This window comes from Rhineura floridana, chromosome 11 (genome assembly GCF_030035675.1).
Source record: "Rhineura floridana isolate rRhiFlo1 chromosome 11, rRhiFlo1.hap2, whole genome shotgun sequence".
Lineage (NCBI taxonomy): Eukaryota > Metazoa > Chordata > Lepidosauria > Squamata > Rhineuridae > Rhineura > Rhineura floridana.
This window is the reverse complement of record NC_084490.1, coordinates 16646065-16666035: the sequence shown is the minus strand read 5'-3', so window position 1 is coordinate 16666035 and position 19971 is coordinate 16646065. Positions and strand designations below refer to the sequence as shown.

The 19971-nt window shown below is 45.9% G+C and overlaps 3 protein-coding genes across 4 annotated transcripts in view; 1 reads left to right on the top strand and 2 right to left on the bottom strand.

The window, feature by feature from the left end:
* The window catches only part of LOC133365896 (uncharacterized), a 31505-nt gene extending 27620 nt beyond the window's left edge, over positions 1-3885 (bottom strand). The window contains exons 1-3 of one of the 2 annotated variants that reach the window (XM_061588321.1): positions 3118-3885; positions 2498-2782; positions 423-692 (exon numbers count right to left, since the gene is read on the bottom strand). In XM_061588321.1, coding sequence (XP_061444305.1) covers positions 423-692; positions 2498-2782; positions 3118-3514 — 952 coding nt within the window. In that variant the 5' untranslated portion in view covers positions 3515-3885. The remainder of the gene's footprint in view (positions 1-422; positions 693-2497; positions 2783-3117) is intronic. The other variant, XM_061588322.1, reaches the window with a different exon arrangement.
* Positions 3886-6681: 2796 nt separating this feature from the next.
* On the bottom strand, positions 6682-10635 carry LOC133365912 (apoptosis-associated speck-like protein containing a CARD). The gene is made up of 5 exons (XM_061588366.1): positions 10058-10635; positions 9814-9955; positions 9674-9703; positions 7726-7785; positions 6682-7536 (listed from the first exon to the last, which is right to left on the bottom strand). Exons 1-5 carry the CDS (start codon positions 10091-10093, stop codon positions 7256-7258), a joined length of 549 nt encoding a protein of 182 aa, XP_061444350.1. The 5' UTR covers positions 10094-10635; the 3' UTR covers positions 6682-7255.
* On the top strand, positions 10140-18881 carry LOC133365911 (apoptosis-associated speck-like protein containing a CARD). Its single transcript, XM_061588365.1, has 3 exons — positions 10140-10653; positions 13153-13212; positions 15595-18881. The coding sequence occupies exons 1-3, from the start codon at positions 10371-10373 to the stop codon at positions 15873-15875; spliced, it is 624 nt and encodes a 207-aa protein (XP_061444349.1). The 5' UTR covers positions 10140-10370; the 3' UTR covers positions 15876-18881.
* The last annotated feature ends 1090 nt before the right edge of the window (positions 18882-19971 follow it).

Here is a 19971-nt window from a genome sequence, read left to right as displayed (position 1 = left end):
TTGGTGCTGGAGCAGGGAACACCCTACTGTTATACTCCACGCCTCTGACATCACATATGTTGTCAGGTGTGAGGCAGGTAAGTGTGGTCTGGGGAAAACAGGCCAAATGGGGAGGCTTCATGAGTCAAATCTGGTCTGAATTAAACTTTATTTGCTGGTCTGTGCATCCTGAGGACGCTGAAGATATTTCTGATGTCTTAATCACTAAGAATATGAACTGCAAAAAGTAGTGAGACTTTACCATCTCTTAAACGCTTTCTGTATATTTTTTATTAAATGTATATCCCACCCTTCCTTCTAGTGGGCCCAGAGTGGCAATACATCCATGATAAAATAATGTGTGGAAAAAGTTAAATCAAAACATATTTGAAATATTTTAGAAAACTGTTAAAAACATCTAAAATCATCCCCAAACTCCTTACCTCTTCTGATGAGAAAGAGGAGCCTATCCGCTTGGGGCTTGCAGTCGATGGCCTTCAACACCTTGGCTGTTACCGTGGCATAATCCTCATAGTAGTATTCAATCAGCAGATCTCTGAGCTCCCAAACATTGGCTTTCTCCAGCAACTCCTTGGAGATATTTCTAAAGCCCTCCCAGATGGGGAACTTATGGAGTTCATCTTTGAACTTCTTCAGATCAGAATCCGTCAGGTTTTCCAGGGTGTTCCACAGGAGGACACGTGGAAACCATGCTGTTGTCATTGTTTATATTAGTAGATTGAAAAGAAAAAATCCAGCATGCTTACATTTACCAGTAAAAGGTGTGGCAATTCCCCTTCCTTTTCTCTTTAGAGCTAGCTATTGGTGCACATTCCGTAGGTAGCACTGCAGGCTGGGCTGAATGTGGAAGGGCCGCCCATGGCTGAATGGTAGAGCATATGTTTTGCATGCAAAATGTTCCCGGTTCAATCCCTGGTGTTGCTAGATAGGGCTGGGAAAGAATCCTGCCTGAAATACTAGGAAGCTGCTGCCAGATGCTGTTGACAATCCTGAGCTAGATGGAGCAACTGATCTGACTTGGTATAAGGTATGTTCCTATCTTGCTCTGCTCTCAGACAATTCCAGCAATCCAGCAGCCTAGCTCAGGAACAGAGAATCTGTTCCACAGGGGTGAGGAAGGCCTGCAACCTCACTTAACATACATGCCTCTTAACTATTTGCAAGACTCAAGCATGAAATGAAGAAGACTCTGCCTTCGATAAAGGACAATCTGAACACCAAGTCCAAAGAGTTGAATATGTATGTTAGCAGGGAATCAGTTGTGATGCAACTTAAGCATAGCAAGGCCAGTCTACATGTGTGTTTACTCGTGCAGCCTGGATTAGCTTCTGCAGCCTACTAACCTGTTGAATATGTGTGTTAGCAGAGATTCAGCTGTGATGCAACTTAAGGACTGTGTGTGTGTGTGTGTGTTTACCTGAAAGAAGCAGGCTTTTACTCTGCACTCAGATCACTGAGACTTTAGACTTGTTCTGAATAAGAAAAGCTGTTTTATTTATAGAAATACATAGTTGATAGAAACACACTCTTAATTTCTAACTAAGTTGGAGGTGTAGGAACTCGGCTTGGTCGTTGCCCTCGTGCTTCAGGAGAGAGAGAAAGAGAACAAAGACAATATGTCTGCTCTCCGAGAAGAAGGCAGGAGATTTTGGAAGGAATCCTCTGTTTCCCTAAGGGTATCAGTTTACAATGGAAGGAAAACAGGCAGAGGTGCCCTGGTAAGGACAGGCAGCCTAGCCAGCTGGAGGAGTTGCTCTTGCCACACTTCCAACACAAAGGACTGAGCGCCATTTCATTCAGACTGCTTACTCACTGTTCTGTGCATTCTAAGACTGCTGAAGATATTTGTAATTCTTAAGTAATTGCAATTTGATTTAGATACAACTTCAGGTGTGGGTCAGGTCAAGACAGGGTTTAGCCAAAAGCAGCTTTACAAGCACTGCCAATTAGAAGTGCCTGAAAAGCTACACTGCAGAATACTTCCCAAGTGTTTGACAACCAGCTGACTGTTGGGCAACTGGGAACCACTGTGCAAAGCGCTCTGCTAGTCCTATCCTCGGCATTACAATGGGGCTTTCTGCAGCAGTTATAAAGCACCCAATAATCGGGATGCTGTGAGGTACTAGGGAACTGCTGATCAACAAGCCATTGACAGTTGGGCAGGTCAATCCACCTGTCCATCATGTGATGTCATATTGGCATCAGGTGATTGACAGGGGATTGGCCCATCCACATGTTAAAGCTGGCCTGCAAGAGTAGAGACATTCAGGGAGTTAGTTTGCCAGGCTACAATTATTCCCTACCCCTGACTTAAATGCTTTGTATATAAATTATTGTTCTGAAAAATATCCCACTTTCATATTTGTTATTTCCCTTCTTTATTACTGCAGTTCAGGGTTCAGCTAGTGCAACCAGAGGTGGGAGATCTGCTGTCAGTACAGACTGAACACTCAAGATGACCAGGATCAGCCAAACACTTCCCTCCCCAATTCCTTACCTCTCCTGGTGACAAAAAGGAGCCTGTCCGCCTGGGGCTTGCAGTCGATGGCCTTCAGTACCTTGGCCGTCACCTCCACAGCATAATCCTCATTGTGGTAGTGGAGCAGCAGATCACTGAGCTTCCAAACATTGGCTGTCTCCAGCAACTCCTCAGGCATATCCTTGTAGATATTGCTGAAGCTCAATGAGTAGGGGACCTTGTGGAGTTCGCCCTTGAACTTCTTCAGATCCAATTCCTTTAAGGTTCCCAGGATTTTCCGTAGGTGGATCAATGGAAACCATGCTATTATCATAGCTTGTGTTAGTAGCAGCATTGAACAGAAAAATCCAGCAGACCTACATTTACCCACAGAAAGTGTGGCCCTTCCCTCTTCCTCTTCTCTTCCTACAGCTAGCTAGGAAGATTTGCCTCCTCCCACTTTTGCTTCCGGCTCTGCTCACTACTGTCATGTGGCCCTTGGAAGATTGCCCAGAAGAGAAAGTGGCCCTCAGCTTGAAAAGGGTTCCCTCACCCTGGGCTAGTTCTGCAAACTTGGGTCAGAGTTCTGCTGTCAACACAGATTGAACCCCTGAGACTATCAGGATCATCCAAACGCTCCCCCCTCCAGGGTTCCTCACCTTTCCTGATGAGACGGAGGAGCCTGTCCGCCTGGGGCTGGCAGCCGATGGCCCTTAGCACCTCCGCCGTCACCTCTAGGCCATAATCCTCACCATAGAAGCGGAGCAGCATGTCTCTGAGACGGGAAGGCTTTACTTCGTCCAGGAACTCCTTGGGGATATTTCTGAAGCCCTCCTCGAGGGGGAATCTGTTGAGTTTGCGCTTGAATGCCTCCCGATCTTCCTCCCCCAAGTCTAACAAGATGCCCAGGAGGAAGGGACGGATGGAGTAATCCGATCGAGGTGAGGGCGAGTGTAGGGAGACGAGGACCCTCTCGTCCTCGACTGTCCCCAACTGCTTCTTCAGGTCTTCCTCCGGGGACTCCACAGACCAAGGCCGGAGAGCCTTCTTCGCCATGCCGCCCCTTCTGTCCCCAACAGCCGTAGCCCAGGAAAAGCCTCACCCGGCAAAAAGTGCAGGGGGGAGAGGGAGGCTTCTGCCAACTTGCCAAGCCCGAGGGGGAGGCGAGACGGGTGGAGTCCGGAAGGAGGAAACCCCGTCGTGTCTAAGTGAGACGCCCGCGCCCGAGTTGTCGCTTCCTCTTGGTTCATCCCTCTGGCGGGGAAAGTCTCCTTCGGGTCTCTCCCGGCTATTTGGACCGGGAGTGGCGGCAAATGGCCAAGGTCGCGGAAGGAGTCAGAGATCCAGGGCGAGCACGTCTGAAGGGGCTTCTTCCCAAACATGCCCCGCTCCGCGCTGAGGCCGACGGGAGCGTATTTTGCTTTGGTCTGGGGCACGGAGGAGTTGGCATTTTTTCCCTTATATGGAAGGAGGTGGTGGGAAACCGGGAAGGAGCAGCAGGGCGGGGGGTGAGAGGGGAGAGAAGACCCCGCTCCTAAATTAGGAACCTCAGACGTAAGCCGCTTCCAGCACTTCTGCTCTGCTCTTCAGCGATGGGATTTGGGGTGCTGGTGGTACAGTTCTGCCCCTTCAAGAAATTCACAAGGCTGTCCCCACACCAATAGTCAAATCACGCTCCACAGCATCAGCGTCCCAGAGGTGGCCACGTCGATGCCTCTCCTGCCGCTGACCCTTCAAACGCCTCCGCTGATTTTGTGGGCATTGAAATCCACTCCTGCTTACTTAATCAGAGCAGAGCTCGAGGTGATCTCTCTAGCCTAATGCAGGTTGAAAATGAAATGGACTGCCTTCAAGTCGATCCCAACTGATGGCGACCCTATAAATAGGGTTTTCATGGTAAGCCGTATTCAGAGGGGGTTTACCATTGCCTCCCTCTGAGGCTAGTCCTCCCCAGCTGGCTAGGGCCTGCTCAGCTTGCCGCAGCTGCACAAGCCCCTTCCTTGTCCGCAACTGCCAGCTGAGAGGCAACTGGGCTCCTTGGGACTATGCAGCTTGCCCATGGCTGCACAGGTGGCAGGACACATGACCCTTGAGCCACTCACTGTGGGGTGATCTTTAGCTGACACCTTGATACCCAGGAGACACGAGCGGGGATTTGAACCCACAGATTCTAGACTCCCAGCCAGGCTCTCCTCCCCATTGTGCTAGCATGTCTTAATTTTTGGCGCAGAATAACGCAGTGGGTGAAGAGGCTTCCTAAGATTTGCCTTGAGGAGTGCATGGCACTACCTCTGGGTAGTTTCTGGTTTCAAACGTTTTCAGACCTTGTACCATATGGATCCTCAGTATTCTCCAGGTATTGAACCCTCTTGGAAAGGTAACCAGAAAGGGCTTTAAACAAAGAGTATTAAATGTAGGAACACATACTGACAGGACTGCCGTTTCCTCTTGAAGCATTGTGCATTGGCTAGCAAGTGCCAAATATCAGCATCAATATGAAAAACTCCTCTTTTCCCCAATGACAATGGAATGCTAGGAAGCTTTTACCAGACCCAGGTTTGAACAGATGGAATCAACCACTCAATTGAGAAGATCTTGAGGGGCAGCCTAGTCCAAGACAGATTTTGCCTCTGTAGGACAGCAGCACTGGAGGATTTGCCTCATCGTATTCTTGAGGGCCACTTTTTTGCTGATATTAGAGAACATTATAGAGCCCTAAAGAAAATGAAGTATTGGAAAGTGAAAGGAAAATCAAGCTAGGACAAGGAATGAATCTGTAAGTTACTGGGGGTGGAGGGAGGGACAGCAGCCTCTTTTGCAGTAGATGCTTTCAGCCTCAGGAAAAGATATTTGGAGTCCATTTCAGCCAACTGTGGTGGAGATTTTGAGTTTTGAGGATATAATGCCTTTTGTCACATTTTTATTTTAGTTTTGTTTTAGCAAAGACTAACTTATGACTTACAAATATCATTTGGGGAGTTTAAAATGTATTCTATTTTGTTCCCATTTGATAAGATCTGTAGACTAGCTCAGTAAGCTCTACTCTAATCCCTGATGATGAACTGCCTCTCAAATGGGACTATCCTTTTTGGATCATTTTCCTCTGGGAAAGCTTATGCACTCTTAATTAAAACAAATTTATTAATATTTAATTTTATTCACAAATGCACAGACTGAGAAGAACTGTGACACTGGGTGATTGACAGGTGGGTAGCCCTGCCCACCTGTCAAATCTGGTCCACAGAGGTCAGGTGGGGGAGATTGTAGAAAGTTCTACCCCAAATGCATGTTCAGCTCAACCAGCAATTCTAAGGTAGTACTTGCAGGTGTAATTTGGAATTGTTTCAACTAATTCAGTGAATGTTATTAAACTGAACTAGCTCATTCCAATCACTGAGATAGGTGGTACACTAGATCTGTCAAATGATCTCTCAGTGTTCCAATGGCACTTCTAGACTATCATTATTTTGGGGTGGGATTCATTCACATAACTGCAAATCCAGGTTATGCAACTGAAGTAGTTTTGGCCCTCTTCTGCAATAAACCCATCCCCCCCCAAAAAAATTGTGATTTTGCAATAGAGAAAGTGACAAAAAATGCATTGGAAAGCATGGGATAACGTTTGCTTGATACAATATTGTCTAACCTCCCTACAAACCAATCAGGACGTTCAACAAATAAGCAACACTATCTAGTTTGTCTTTCCTCCATTGCTTTTAGGGTTTTCACCAGGTGGTCGCAGGCAACCTGCACCTATGCCCCTTTAACACCAGCACCAGCTGAGCCAAGCCCAGCAGAAGGGCTGAGCTGAGCTCCAGTTTTGAAGCACTTGATCTTGAAGAGAGAGCAGCTCTGGTGGGATTCAACTAGAGGCACAATGAAGGGGAAATTATGAAGTTAAAGATACTAGAGTTAAGTATGTAAAACAAAGAACATGGGGAAACCTTGGGCACAAACCTATTCCTGCCATTCTGTTGTGATCCGACCATGCTGGAATTCAGAAATGGACTGTGGTTCTTTTTGTAACAACCTAAGATGGGCCTTGATACTCTTTAGAGTCACTGCCATTTCTCTAGGCCAGGGGCCCTGTACTTTTCATTGTGGTTTGGCAGGCAGAAATTTAGGTGCAGGTTTTTCCTGGCAGAGAGATGCAGTTGCTGCACACCATGTTAGGCTATTAAGTCTGTCAAAAGCAGCTTTCCAAACTTTCACACGCACAAGTCTTTTTGAGCTCTGCTACCTTTTTATTGCAAAAAATAAGATCAGTACATCTCCAAGTATGAGTAAGAGGCTCCTGCATCCCACCCTCTCAATGCTTGGGATTTTAAATAGAGGTGCTGGGGCTGAAGCCTGCCAGGAAGCCAAGAAAACTGATGTGGAGACTCTATGTCTTAATGGTCAGTATTTGTGTGGCAGGGGAGGACAGACCAGGATTCCTGATGGGGGGGGAGACCCTCTGGGCATGCTCAAAGGCACTCCTTGAAATTATTCATATATTCAGCAACTTAGTCTTTGTGTAGCTTCTTCTGGGAGGGCTAGATATTAATTGATTGATTGACTGATTGATTAAATAAATAAATAAATAACAGATTCCAAGGCTGAGCCCTGGCAAGAGCCTCCAGTTTTGCAAGGGGGGTTGGGGGGGGAAGAGGACACGACAACGGAGGCTCAGCCGGGAGAAAATGCTGCTTTGCGCAGGTTCATGGACCGCCTGCTTTGTGCCAAATGTATGTGTGAGCACAAAGGGAAGAAGTGAAGTCACACTGTACACACAGCTGGACTTCTCTCTCTGTCTCCTCATCGCTCTTCAAGGTCTGCCACAAGGAACTTGTGCTTGGCTTTCAGTGCTTTATACAACCAGTCCTTGCCAGTGTTATTCCAGCTTGGCACCAGCCTGTAGAGCTCCCTCATTTTTTCTGGGTTCGTTCCCTTCAAGGAGATTTTTTGGTACTGTTCCTCATTCATGGTGGTGCCAAGCAGCAAATCCAGGACCCCTTCGATGTCGGTGGTCCAACGGATCAGCTCTTCCCGGTGCTGGTCAATGAAATGCAGCTCAGGTGAGAAAGGTGGACATGCTTCTGTCAGAGTAAAAGAAGAAAAGACAACCTTTTTTTTAAAAAAAAGAATCAGTTGTAGAGGATGCTGCAAGACATTGAACTCTGGGGAAAGCTGAACCAACAAGGGGGACTTAGCTTGTCTCCAAGCTCTGCTGCCTCCCAAACATTTCCAGGGTTTAAAAACAGCTGCAAATATAAGGAGGGACTCACCACACATTTCTGAGGCAGTATTGATGGACTGTGCTCTGGTCTGTATGCAGCCGCTAGCACCTGGAAAGGGGGGGGAGAGGGAGAGGGAGGGGGAGGGGAGGGGAGGGGGGGAGGGGAGGGGAGGGGGAGGGGAGGGGGGGAGGGGGGGGAGGGGAGGGGAGGGGAGGGGAGGGGGAGGGGAGGGGAGGGGGAGGGGAGGGGAGGGGAGGGGGAGGGGGAGGGGAGGGGGAGGGGAGGGGAGGGGGAGGGGAGGGGGAGGGGAGGGGGGGAGGGGGGGAGAGGGAGGGGAGGGGGGGAGAGGGAGGGGAGGGGGGGAGAGGGAGGGGAGGGGGGGAGAGGGAGGGGAGGGGGGGAGAGAGGTATGTGTCAAACAGACAGTTTCACAAAACTCTTGTGCAAAGATCTGTAGAATGTTCCATAGTGAACATGCCTGATTTGCAGCTGCACAGAGATCATGAAGAACAGGCAAAACAGGGAGTCAAGAATGCACAAGCTCAGAGCTGGAGATACTGTGAACAGGAAGAACTTACAGGGTTGCCACCTTGCCAACTTCTTGACCAGCTTGACTGATTTCTTAGTACAAAAGAGGATATTTGGCAGGCTTAACCCTGCGAAATCTAGTTTTAAAGTCCTTGAGGACTAGGGTTGCCAGGTTGAGGGCCTGAAACTGATCCTGTATCTTTAGGAGAAGAGAAAGTCATCCAAGTGCAGGTGTTCTTGCAACACTGTAATAGGAAAAACCACAAGGTGGAATTCTCCCTTCCCCCTGCACAACTTTTAAAGTTACAGAAGACCTCTTGGTTGCCAGGCCCAGCCTCCATGATTTTTTATTTATTTATGTATTACACATAGACCAACTTCATAACAAAGAAAAACACATATGCACCTTAAAATACAGTTTTTTAAAATCACAATACAAGCAAGAGCAAAAATCTATTTCACAAAGCACCCCTAAAAACATTCATCTTTTGCTGTGACTGCCTGCACCTCAGATGAAACTTCTGATTTAGGCATGGAGAAGCCTGAAGAGAGACTCCATTAGAGGAAGCCATGCATGCATGTTCCCAGCAAGCTGAGTTGTAAAAGCATTTTTAGTAAATTCATTGTGTCCTTTCACTGTAAATTCCTGCCATCCCTCTCTTATCATTTGCAAATTTAAAGGTAAACAAAAGAGCGTAAGATTCCTTCTAGAAATTTTTAGCCAAGACATGATCACCTAAAGATCACTGTTTTCTTCCCCTCTTCCTCACAATTGCTAATCAAATAGTTTTCAGTAGCTTGAAGGCTCTTGCCAGTGTCATGAGCTACTTCCATTTTTCATGGTATTTTATTGTCAAGAGCCCTCAAATGTAAGGATAATTTTTATTATGTAGGGATTGTTATGATGCTGTCTAGTGTTAAAACACTTGGGCTTTTCCCCCACCCCTCTGCTCTGCTGAAGTTTGATTTCCAGGCTATCTGCCAAGTGTAAATATAAACAAAGATAAGAGAGCTGGAACGAAGCCAAATGCGGCTGTGTGAAACTTGTCGACTTAGTTTTTGAAGTCTCACTGGGAGTAAAGATGGCCTGATATCTCTCTGAGATTAAACAAGGTGTAACCCCAGGCAGCTTGCAGCAAAGTTGACACCTGCAGATAACACAGAGTACTAGAAATATGAGAGAAACACAATGCCATTTACCAGTGCTAAGTTTGGTCAAAGATGCTGCAGTTGCTGCTGACTCCCACTCTGGGTGAGATGATTATTTTCTCTCTGGATAAAAATTACAGGATAGCCTTAAATATATCGTAATGTAACTTGTCTGATTCTGACTTACTGGCTGAGGCCAACTATATGCCTTTTTAAATTGTTGTTCCTTGTATCTAATACTGTATCATTTGCCACTCTGTGCTCCCAGTGGAAGAAAGGGCAGGATATAAGTACAAGGAAACAAATCATTCCTACTGACCTTGTGTTGGGTGAGAAGAATTCAACTCATCTGAAAGAAAACAGGAAAGGGGGAAGTCAGAGAATGTGGTGGGATGTCCTTTTCCATCCTTCCTTCCAAGCTAGTCCAACCCAGTGATCCTCCCCTTGATCAGACCTTACCCCGTGCTATAGAGGCCTCCCAGACTAGCTCATCCTTGCTCTTCTCCATCAGGTTGAGCTCCAGCTCATCTTGCATATGCCAAGCATACAGTTCAATGTACTGCTGCAGTTGGTCTGCATGTAGGCGCTGAAACTTCAGTTCCTGTGAGAAAGTGAGAATGGTCTGTAGACGTGAACGTGGCTTAGCCCATAGCTTTCCCCCCAACCTGAAGGGATCCTGGTTCAGTCCCTCCCATTCTCATACCTCACAGCTTTGGTTCCTTCCGGCAAAACATTTCATCAAAGCCACGTCCTGCAAAGCGTGCACGTCCGCACTTGCTGAAGCGCACGATTGTGGAAGGCAGAAAGCAAACTGCCAGAGGGAGCAAGCACCAAACTCAGAAGAAGAAAAGAATCGCGCCGCTCTCGGCTACGCAACGAGGAAGAGGACAGCGAGTCGGCGGCGCCTCGGGTCAGCTCCTCCCTCTTTACCAGTCGGCGGAAATCGCCGGCCCGCGCCCTGATCTTTGCTCCGCCTTTGCAATCCTCGGGCCTTTTCAAGCTGCTGAAAGGGCGTGATGCCGAAGACGGTCCGCGACCGCTTGCTGGACACGCTGGAGAACTTGGACGAGGGCGAGCTGCGGAAGTTCAAGGCCAAACTGAACGAGATCCCCGTCGAGGAGGACTACAACAACATCCCCCGGGGGCTGCTGCAGAAGGCGGACGCCTTGGACCTGAGCGGCCTGCTGATCGCCTTCTACACCGAGGAGTACGCGGTGCGGCTGACGGCCGAGGTGCTGGAAGCCGTCAACTGCAAGGACCAGGCGGCGAAGCTCTTTCGAGGCGAGCCCACCGGGAAGGGTAAGGAAAGGGAGGAGCCCCGGCGCTGGGGGAGGGGACAAGGGTTGACCCAGATCATTATATTTTTATTTCTTCTTTTATTTCCTATTGCATTGCAACTTTCCCAAACTCCCCCCCCCTTGAGCGGACCACTTGAAAGTTGCTGATGTGCTTGTCGGACCCCTTAAGAGTTTTCTGCCTGTTGTAGCAATCCTAATGCACTGTGCTAGGTGCTGCATGATTTTTCATTGTAATTTAATTGCTTCTTATATTGTGTTTTATTGTATTACAATTTACATTCCATAGAATTCAAGTTGCAGTGCAATAGGAAATAAAAGAAGAAATAAAAACATAATTAGAATCCATATGAATTTTTAATATGAGCATGCCACGGACAATCTGAATGATGCTCGCAAACCATTAGTGGGACCATACTTTGGGAGCCACTGATATTGATCCTCTCATCCTAGGGGTGGGGAGGAAAACTCCCAATTTCTCTGGGTGGGTCATGGGTAGATCCACCCCTGTAAAAACATTGGATGTGAGACTGTCTGCAGGAGCGCTTTCTACCTCAGAAATCTTTCTTACACTTTTGTTAAATAAAGTCATGAAATTAGGGGTGGGGATGATTTTGAACTCAACAGACCCTCCACATGCCTCCCCCCATATTTAATTGTATAATATCAAAATGGAAGCTAAATCTATTTGGAAACTATACGTTATATCTCTTGAACACTCAGTTTATCCCATAGAGCACTTTACAGTAGTGATATTCTTTGAAACTTTTAAAACTATGTAGATAAGACTGTTACACACCCACCCACCAACAATAGTGACTTTTTCCTGTGACTAGAAGCTGCTGCTTTCATTCCTCTTCTGTCATCTTGAAGCATTTAGAAATTCACCACAGAATAAGTGCATATAAAATATTCTCAATAACACGTAATTATTATTAATTTTTTAAAAGCGTCATCACATCCACTTACTTTTGGATTGCTGCATGTCAGCTATTGCATTTTCTTCTGTGGCTCCTTTCCACATTTCCTGAAATTACTATTCTGATGCTTAATGACCCTGTAGCCTTGGCTAGGCCTTTGGCGTAGTGGAGTTTTGCATCTATTGTCTGATGCCCTAATCCTGAGCACGTTCTCCAACAAAGCACCTTTCAGCTTGTATTCTGCAACAGCTGCCCATGTAAGTGCATGACCACACATAATTCAAGTTGCTGCTGATTCTGACAACAAATTTCAAGACCTGTCTTTTTTTTAAAAAAGCATTCCAGGTCCTTCCTTCCTTCTTGCACTGTCTCATTTCATCACCTAATTTCCAGCTACAAACTTCTAAACAGGACATGTTCTCTTTTACACAATTATCCCTCTAAATTTAAAATCTATGCCTTGCACTGTCACAGCTAAACTGTCTACTCAGCACGGCAGCACTGAATTTATCCATGAGCCACTAGGAGTAACTGTACTCCCCCCCCCCAACTTTTGAAATAACAACAGTATCTTAGCAGAAGGAAAGCCAGTGTCAGAACATAGTGCCCTTCAATATGATGAGAAAATAAAATAAAATTGTGCCATGTTGCCTAAAATTTGTCTGAAGTTTCTTTGCTCTTTAGTACCTGTAAATGGTGTGTTACGTTCTCAGTAGAGCCATATAGATTATGATGCCACAAGAGTAAATCACTTCTGAGCTGTTGCTAAGTGTGCTGCCATTATGAGAAATGTTAACAACTCTTTCAAATTAATATCTAAATTGTTACTTTTCAACACAGTTAACAGGAGTAACAGGGAGAGGTTAATTCAGTATGTTCTTTCCAGATTTTCAACATTTCCTGAGAAAAGTTTGACCAGAATTATACAAACACCAGGCACTCCTACCAATGATGGCTATAAATCCCTTTTTGACCACAGTTCCTCTGACATATCTGGGAGTATTTTGGGAACAGGTTCAGCACCCTGGACAAGTCCTGTGGGGAAACAGTCCTGAACTCAGAAACCTCGCATAGGGTGTAATCAATATAGAGAGCTTCTGATAGGTTTCAGGTGGAATTGTAGCTTTCCATGCCTTTCCTTCCTTGCCAAGATTTGCTTGTTTCCACATCTAAAAAACATATTTATTGAATATATATGTGCATCATTTTATACTCCTATTAAATTAGCAAAAATGTTTCCAGTTCCATCAATTCCTGATTGATGCTAGAGGTGTAGGAAGGCCAGAGGTACCTTTCTGCATATATGGTGGGACTGCCCTGTGGTCAAGTGTTTTTTGGGTAAAAACCCAACAAGCTATTGGAGAGATAACAGGTGTTTAATTTACATTTAGATCCAGAAATTGGATACAAATTCTTTTGCATTGGAACCAGTATTAAAACAAATGAAGCTGTATCTATGGGTATAGTAAGCATGATAGAATTAATTGTAAATCTTAATTTGTCCATAGTCATGAATGATGCATTTTTTGACCATGACCATGCAAAACCACAACAACTTCACATTATTTTTTTTTCTATTCCAGGTGCTTGCAGTTCTGTTAAAATCCCTGTGCCTTGCACCGACACCACCTCAGGAAGAAATGGTGAGCTCCAACCTCCATCTTCTTAAATATTGTCCATCTCCCACCAACATCTGGAAGGCTGGTCTATGCAACTGTCTGCTAACTATAGTGTGTCACCCTCATTTAGGCCATAGTTACAACTACTGCAAACCTCATACCACTTTAACTGACTTCCCACAAAGAATCTTGGGAATTGTAGATTGGTGATGTGCTAGAATCCTGGTAGGGTGCATACAAAAGCGGAGTCACCATGTTTTGTACAGGCAAAGAGTTTCCTGTTCAGGAATTGGGGATAGTTGGTTCTTTGTCTGTAGTAGAAAATGGCTGTGCAGTGCTAATTGGCTGGTCTGTATGCTTTGCGGTTGGGCTGCAGAGGGAAAATCCCATCTTCCAGTTTGCAGTAGAACCTGGAGAGGGCACTGCAGGCCATTATGCTTGCACAAGGACTCTTCTCCCCTTCTGGGTTTCCCAGAGCTGTGTTTGTTTTTAAAAAGTCAGTTGTGTTGTATCTTTTTGTGTCGTAATTTTAAAAGGAAGAGAGACCAAAGAAGCATTCTGATGAGTTCGTTATGAAAAAGAGGAAAATTCACCAGAATATTGGCTAGAGGAGCAACGCAGATACCTGACATGGCTAAAAATGTACTCTGACTCTTGATTTCACATACATAGGAAAAACACAGGAATCTGCCTTTTGCTGAGTCAGACTGTTGGTCCATCTAGTTTGGTATTGTCAACACTGACGGGCAGCAGCTCTCCACGGTTTCAGACCGAGAATCTTTCCCTGCCCTACCTGGAGACACCAGGGATTGAACCTGGGACCTTCTGCATGCAAAGCCAATGCTCCACCACTGAGCTATGTCCCTTCTCACACCTGTGCACTGTTGCAGAGTAGCGAAATTAGGTATTGAGTGTCTGAGTGAGCTTTGTGTATTTGAATCTTTGCTAAAGATTACACCTTCCCTGTGAATTAGTCAGACAGAGACTTTAAGCTTTAAAACAAAAAATAACTACCGTATATTCCGGCGTATAAGACGACTGGGCGTATAAGACGACCCCCAACTTTTGAGAAGATTTTCCTGGGTTAAAAAGTCATCTTATACGCCGGAATAACAGCCACAACTCTTCAACCCGCTTGCCCCCATAGCAACCCGCCCCCAGCCGCAAGAAAGACCCTGATCCCCATTTAAAAAGCCAGCGTCCCTCTCCCCTTTCTTCCCTGTGTGGCCAGCGCCCCCTCGCCCCATAGCCCGCACCGACCTTTGCCCACCAAGAAGTGGATGTCGCTGAGCACCTCATTCTTGAAGAGGAAGGCGAAGCGCTCCTGCACCGTCGGCTTCGTCGCCTGCCAGTTGTAGGCCGGCTCCCGCGGCGCCAGCAGGCCGGAGGCGGCGGCGGAGGGCGCCGAGGAGGAGGCCGCAGGGGCAGCTGTCGGCAGCGGGTTCCCGCCTCCACCGCCGCCTGCTGCTGCTGCCGCCGCCCGGTGATTGTGCATCAGCGGAGGCGCCGGCGCGGCCTGCAGCGGCGAGAGCAGCGAAAGCGGCCCGCCGTTGGCCGCCCGAGGAGGAGCAGCCGCTGCCGCTGCGGCCCCGTCACTCGCCTGAGCAGCCGCGGGCAGAGGAGCAGCAGCAGCGGCGGGAGGCGGTGCAGGTGAGGCCGCCACGGAGGAGAAGGACGCGGGGAGGCTGCTGCTGCTGCTGCTCCCCACCCCAGCCGCCATTTTGCGGCGGAGGAGGCCGCGCAGGAGATGGCGGGGACGGAGGAGCAATGGGGATTCCCCTCAGGGGAGGAGACGCCGGGCCAGGCTGCAAGCAGGAGAAATACGGTACTATATTCCGGCGTATAAGATGACACCCGGCGTATAAGACGACCCCCAACTTTTGTGAAGATTTTCCTGGGTTAAAAAGTCGTCTTATACGCCGGAATATACGGTACTTTATTCTGGAAGTACATACTTGATAGGAAAGAGTTCTACATCTAGCTAACTAGCTAAATTGGAGATGCAAACGCTAAGCCTAGTGTTTGCCTTCATTCTTGGAGGAGAGGGAGAGACAAAGAAAATATGTCTGCTCTCCCTCTCAAGAGAAAGAAGGAGGAAGGAGATGTGGTCAACATCCTAAGCATGTCAGTCTAGCAGGAGGGAGAGTCAGCAGGAGATCAAAGGATAGGTATTAGCCTAGCAATCAAGAAGTTTCCTCTCTAGCTACCCTTTTTAACCCCATGCAGTCCCAACCCACCAGTTCAAGTTGAACTACATATTCCAACATGCATCCCTTTAAAATCCCAATGCCTTCTATCATGGAACTGTTTGTCACAGAAGCCCTGGGAACTGAGGCTTCACTGTTAAGCCATTTTAAATCTCTGGTGTGTGGATGTGTCCCTTGATTTCATTCCTTTCTTTGACAGGAACTCAGCCGGCAAGCCGATCGGATCTGCATTTCATTGAGAAACACCGGGAAGCTCTGATCCAGAGGACGGCCACCGTGGAGGGAATTCTGGACGTGCTGCATGGAGATGTCCTGGATGATGAGCAATACCAAAAGATCTCCGCAGGAAAAACCAACCAGGAAAAAATGCGGGAGCTCTATAAGCTGGTGCCGAGCTGGAACTGCCGTTGCAAGGATAAGCTGTACGAAGCGCTGAAGCTCAAAAGCAAGTTCCTCATTGCAGATCTTGAAGGCCAGTGAGGCGACAAAGGTGCAGTACCGTTCTAGAGCACAGGAAATCCAGCTCAATACACACCAGCAGACTCCCGTGAAGCCATGTAGTATCTTCTGTTAAGCACTCATTTTGCTGCAAGCAGAAAAACAAGGAAATATACTATGGGGAAGGAATTATTCCACAGTGGGAATAATCCAATGCACGCAGCAGCATTTGAATCAGAGACTCTAGAGCAAGAGTCGCCACCTGTCCATTCTGATGAAGGCCAATCCTCTCTTCTCTCTGTGTTCGGCATCAGCTTGGGTTTCCAATGGAGTGCTCGTGGGCACTTCACACACACCCATTGGCACCTGCCAAGGTCCCCTGCCCCTCCCAATTTTTATATTGTTTTTAAAAATTGAGGGTTGGGAGTTTGGGAAGTGGTTTCCTGCTTTTGAGTGGGGGTTGCTTCAGGTGTTTGGTCTATTCTAAGTGGGTGGATTCCGGACATCGTCAGTTTTTCTTCTGTGAAATGGGTATTTTGTGGTGCTCATGACAATTTCTTAGATTTCCAAATGGGCCTCTGAGTCACAAAAGGTTGGGGACCCCTACTCTAGCAGAATGTATCTTCTGTTTGGGGACCAGACAGACAGAAGCCCATGGTGTGGTTTTCATATTGTCTGGATTCTAAACTTTCCACCCAGTAAGCTGGTTGCAAATTGTCTAGTCCATAGAATTTCAGAAGAAAATCACCATGTGCTTTATAGATTACAGCAAAGCCTTTGACTGTGTAGATCATGAAAAACTATGGGATGCATTCAAAGAAATTGGGGTGCCACAGCATCTGATTGTCCTGATGCGCAACCTATACTCTGGACAAGAGGCTACTGTAAGGACAGAATATGGAGAAACTGATTGGTTCCCCATCGGAAAGGGTGTGGGCAAGTGTGTATTCTGTCACCCTATTTATTTAATCTATACACAGAACATATATGGAAAGCGGGATTAGACCAAGATGAAGGAGGTGTGAAAATTGGAGGGAGAAATATCAATTTAAGATATGCAGATGATACCATACTACTAGCAGAAACCAGTTAATGATGTGAAACAAATGCTAATGAAAGTTAAAGAGGAAAGCACAATAGCAGGACTACAGCTGAATATCAAGAAGCCCAAAGTAATAACAGAAGATTTATGTAACTTTAAATGTGACAACGAGGACATTGAACTTGTCAAGAATTATCAATACCTTGGCACAACACTTAACCAAAATGGAGACAATAGTCAAGAAATCAGAAGAAGGCTAGGACTGGGGAGGGCAGCTATGAGAGAACTAGAAAAGGTCCTCAAATGCAAAGATGTATCACTGAACACTAAAGTCAGGATCATACAGACCATGGTATTCCCAATCTCTATGTATGCATGTGAAAGTTGGACAGTGAAAAAAGCAGGTAAGAGAAAAATCAGTTCATTTGAAATGTGTTGGAGGAGAGCTTTGAGGATACCATGGACTGCAAAAAAACAATAATTGGGTAATAGAACAAATTAAACTAGAACTATCATTAGAAGCTAAAATGATGAAACTGAGGTTACCATACTTTGGACACATAATGAGAAGACATGATTTACTAGAAAAGACAATAATTCTAGGAAAAACAGAAGGGAGTAGAAAAAGAGGAAGACCAAATGAAATAGATTGATTCCATAAAGGAAGCCACAGACCTGAACTTACAAGATCTGAGCAGGGTAGTTTATAACAGATGCTACTGGAGGTCACTGATTCATAGGGTCACCATAAGTCATAATTGACTTGAAGGCATATAACAACAATATTAGTGATATTATTTATCATTTATAAAAGGCTTAAAATTTACTAAGCATGTATACACAGAAGTCCCTGCCCACAGCCTTGCAATTTAAAAGTCACAACACAGAAGGAAAATGGGATGGGGAGGGAAGAGCACCTTTAGGCACCAATTCTTAGTCATATAGTTCTTATGATCAGCTTGAATGGGAACACTTCAGGGAGGAGAGGAGCCAAAAGGCAACTGTTCTCTCAGCTGAGCCAGTGGAGAAGACTTAATGTCCCACTTCTTCCTCTGCTGTAGCCAGGTGGCTACTAAGGGATGGCACTGATCTAAGTCTCTTTCTCTGCAACAGCCGTACAATGGAGTGGAAAATCAAAGTTTATTTGACAGCAGACAATGCGGCATGGTGGACATTTGCTCCTAGTCTTATTTCACAGTATTCCCATAGTTGGCTTCCCATTTCTTAATCAGAGTGTCTTGTTAAAATTCCTAAAAAATGGCACAGAGGAGGTCTATTTTTGCTTAACGAGGGAGTTGCACATTTTAGGAACTCGGCACTTCATCATATTTGGAGTGTCTGCGGAATAAGTGCATATGTGCCTTTTGGATGGTTTTTAGTAAACATGGCTTATTTTTCCAATTTCAGAGTTGGTGTACTCATTTGGTACAAGGTGGGGTAGACTGATTTTACCTACCAGGAAAGAATTGGCATGGGAATCTGTTTTGGTAACTTCTTTCTGGGATGTTTCCACTTTTCAGCAAGTCCCAATCTGGACATAATTCTGCTTTATTAGTTGTTCTGTGATGCCTCCTCAGTGTTACCACATTATAGCCATCTGGAGAAGCACTCTTGCAACAAAAGCTGGATCCCCCCCAAAAAAAATCTTCAGCAGAAAGTTACAGAACATGCACTGATTGGAAATGTGGCCGCATGTCCGCCCCAATACTTTTGCAGGTGCCAACAGCATTGAAAGTGAGATCTCCCCAATGCCATCATGAGCACAAATCATCATGAATAAAGAATAAAAAGCATATCTGGAAAGGCCCATAGACACGGAGACCGATCCTGGGACCCTTTGAATCCCATCCCAAATGTCTGTCTTATGATAACTGCCAAACCTTCAATCACTAAAAAAGGTCCAAAATCAATCCTTATGAGTGATTTGAACCAAAAGAAATGACAAAACGAAGGACTGAAAAAACCTCTCACTATATACTAACACCTTGAAATACGTTTCTGTATATACATAATCTGTTGCCATTTTATACAGATAACTGTAGAAAACTTTTCTGAGTATTAAAAAGATATGTTTCTGATGTCACACATAACAAGATTCATATTATTCAAGATCTAACTCCCCTTGAAAACTACCCTGTTAAATTAATTACCCCACCCTTTTCCCCAAAGGAGCCCAGGGTGGCAATCATCAACATGTTAAAACAGTACAATTTAAAAGAAAATAACATTTTAAAAACAATTTAAAAACCACTTAAAAACATTTAAAAGCAATCGCATACCCTCACATCTGAATGTCCAGGGTGCTATGGCCAGTATCTATCAGCTATCCTATGCTTGGATAAATAGGAATGTCTTTAGATTTCTCCTGAAAGTCAATAATGAGGGAGACAAATGCACCTCACCAGGGAGGGCACTCCACAGATATGGAGCCACTACAGAGAAGGCCCTGTCATGGGCCACCGCCAACTGGGCAGCAGCCAGAGATAGCACCACCAACAAGGCCTCCCTTGCCACAAGTGTCAGCACCAGTGAGTAAAAGGAGCAACTCCCCCAATATCAACCATCTCAGGTTAGACCTTTGGCCAGCCTAAACATTCAAAGGGGCACCAAAAAGAAAGTACGTGGGGGCAGTTTTTTTTCTGTAATAAATTTATTTTTTGTAAAACACTTTTAGGAGGGTCAGATATTGGGGGAGAAGCTCCTTTTAATACTCACTGGTACTAAACACCTTCTGTTCCCTTTGCATTCCCCAGCAGGAGAGATGGGCCTAATTGAGAACATGAAGACAGGGCAATGAAAAGTAGTATGTATGTATGTATGTATGTATGTATTAGGGTTGCCAGGTTCTTGGCCTGATCCTGTGTCTTTAGGAGAAGAGAAAGTCAGCCAAGTGCAGGTGTTCTTGCAACTCTGTAATGGGAAAAACCACAAGGTGGAATTTCCCCTCCCTCCTGCACAACTTTTGAAGATACAGAAGACCTCTTGGTTGCCAGGCCCACTCTCCCAGAGGTCTTCTGTATCTTTAAAAGTTGTGCAGGTGGAAGGGAGAATTCCACCTTGTGGTTTTTCCCATTACTGTCATGGCCCCGTCAGAGG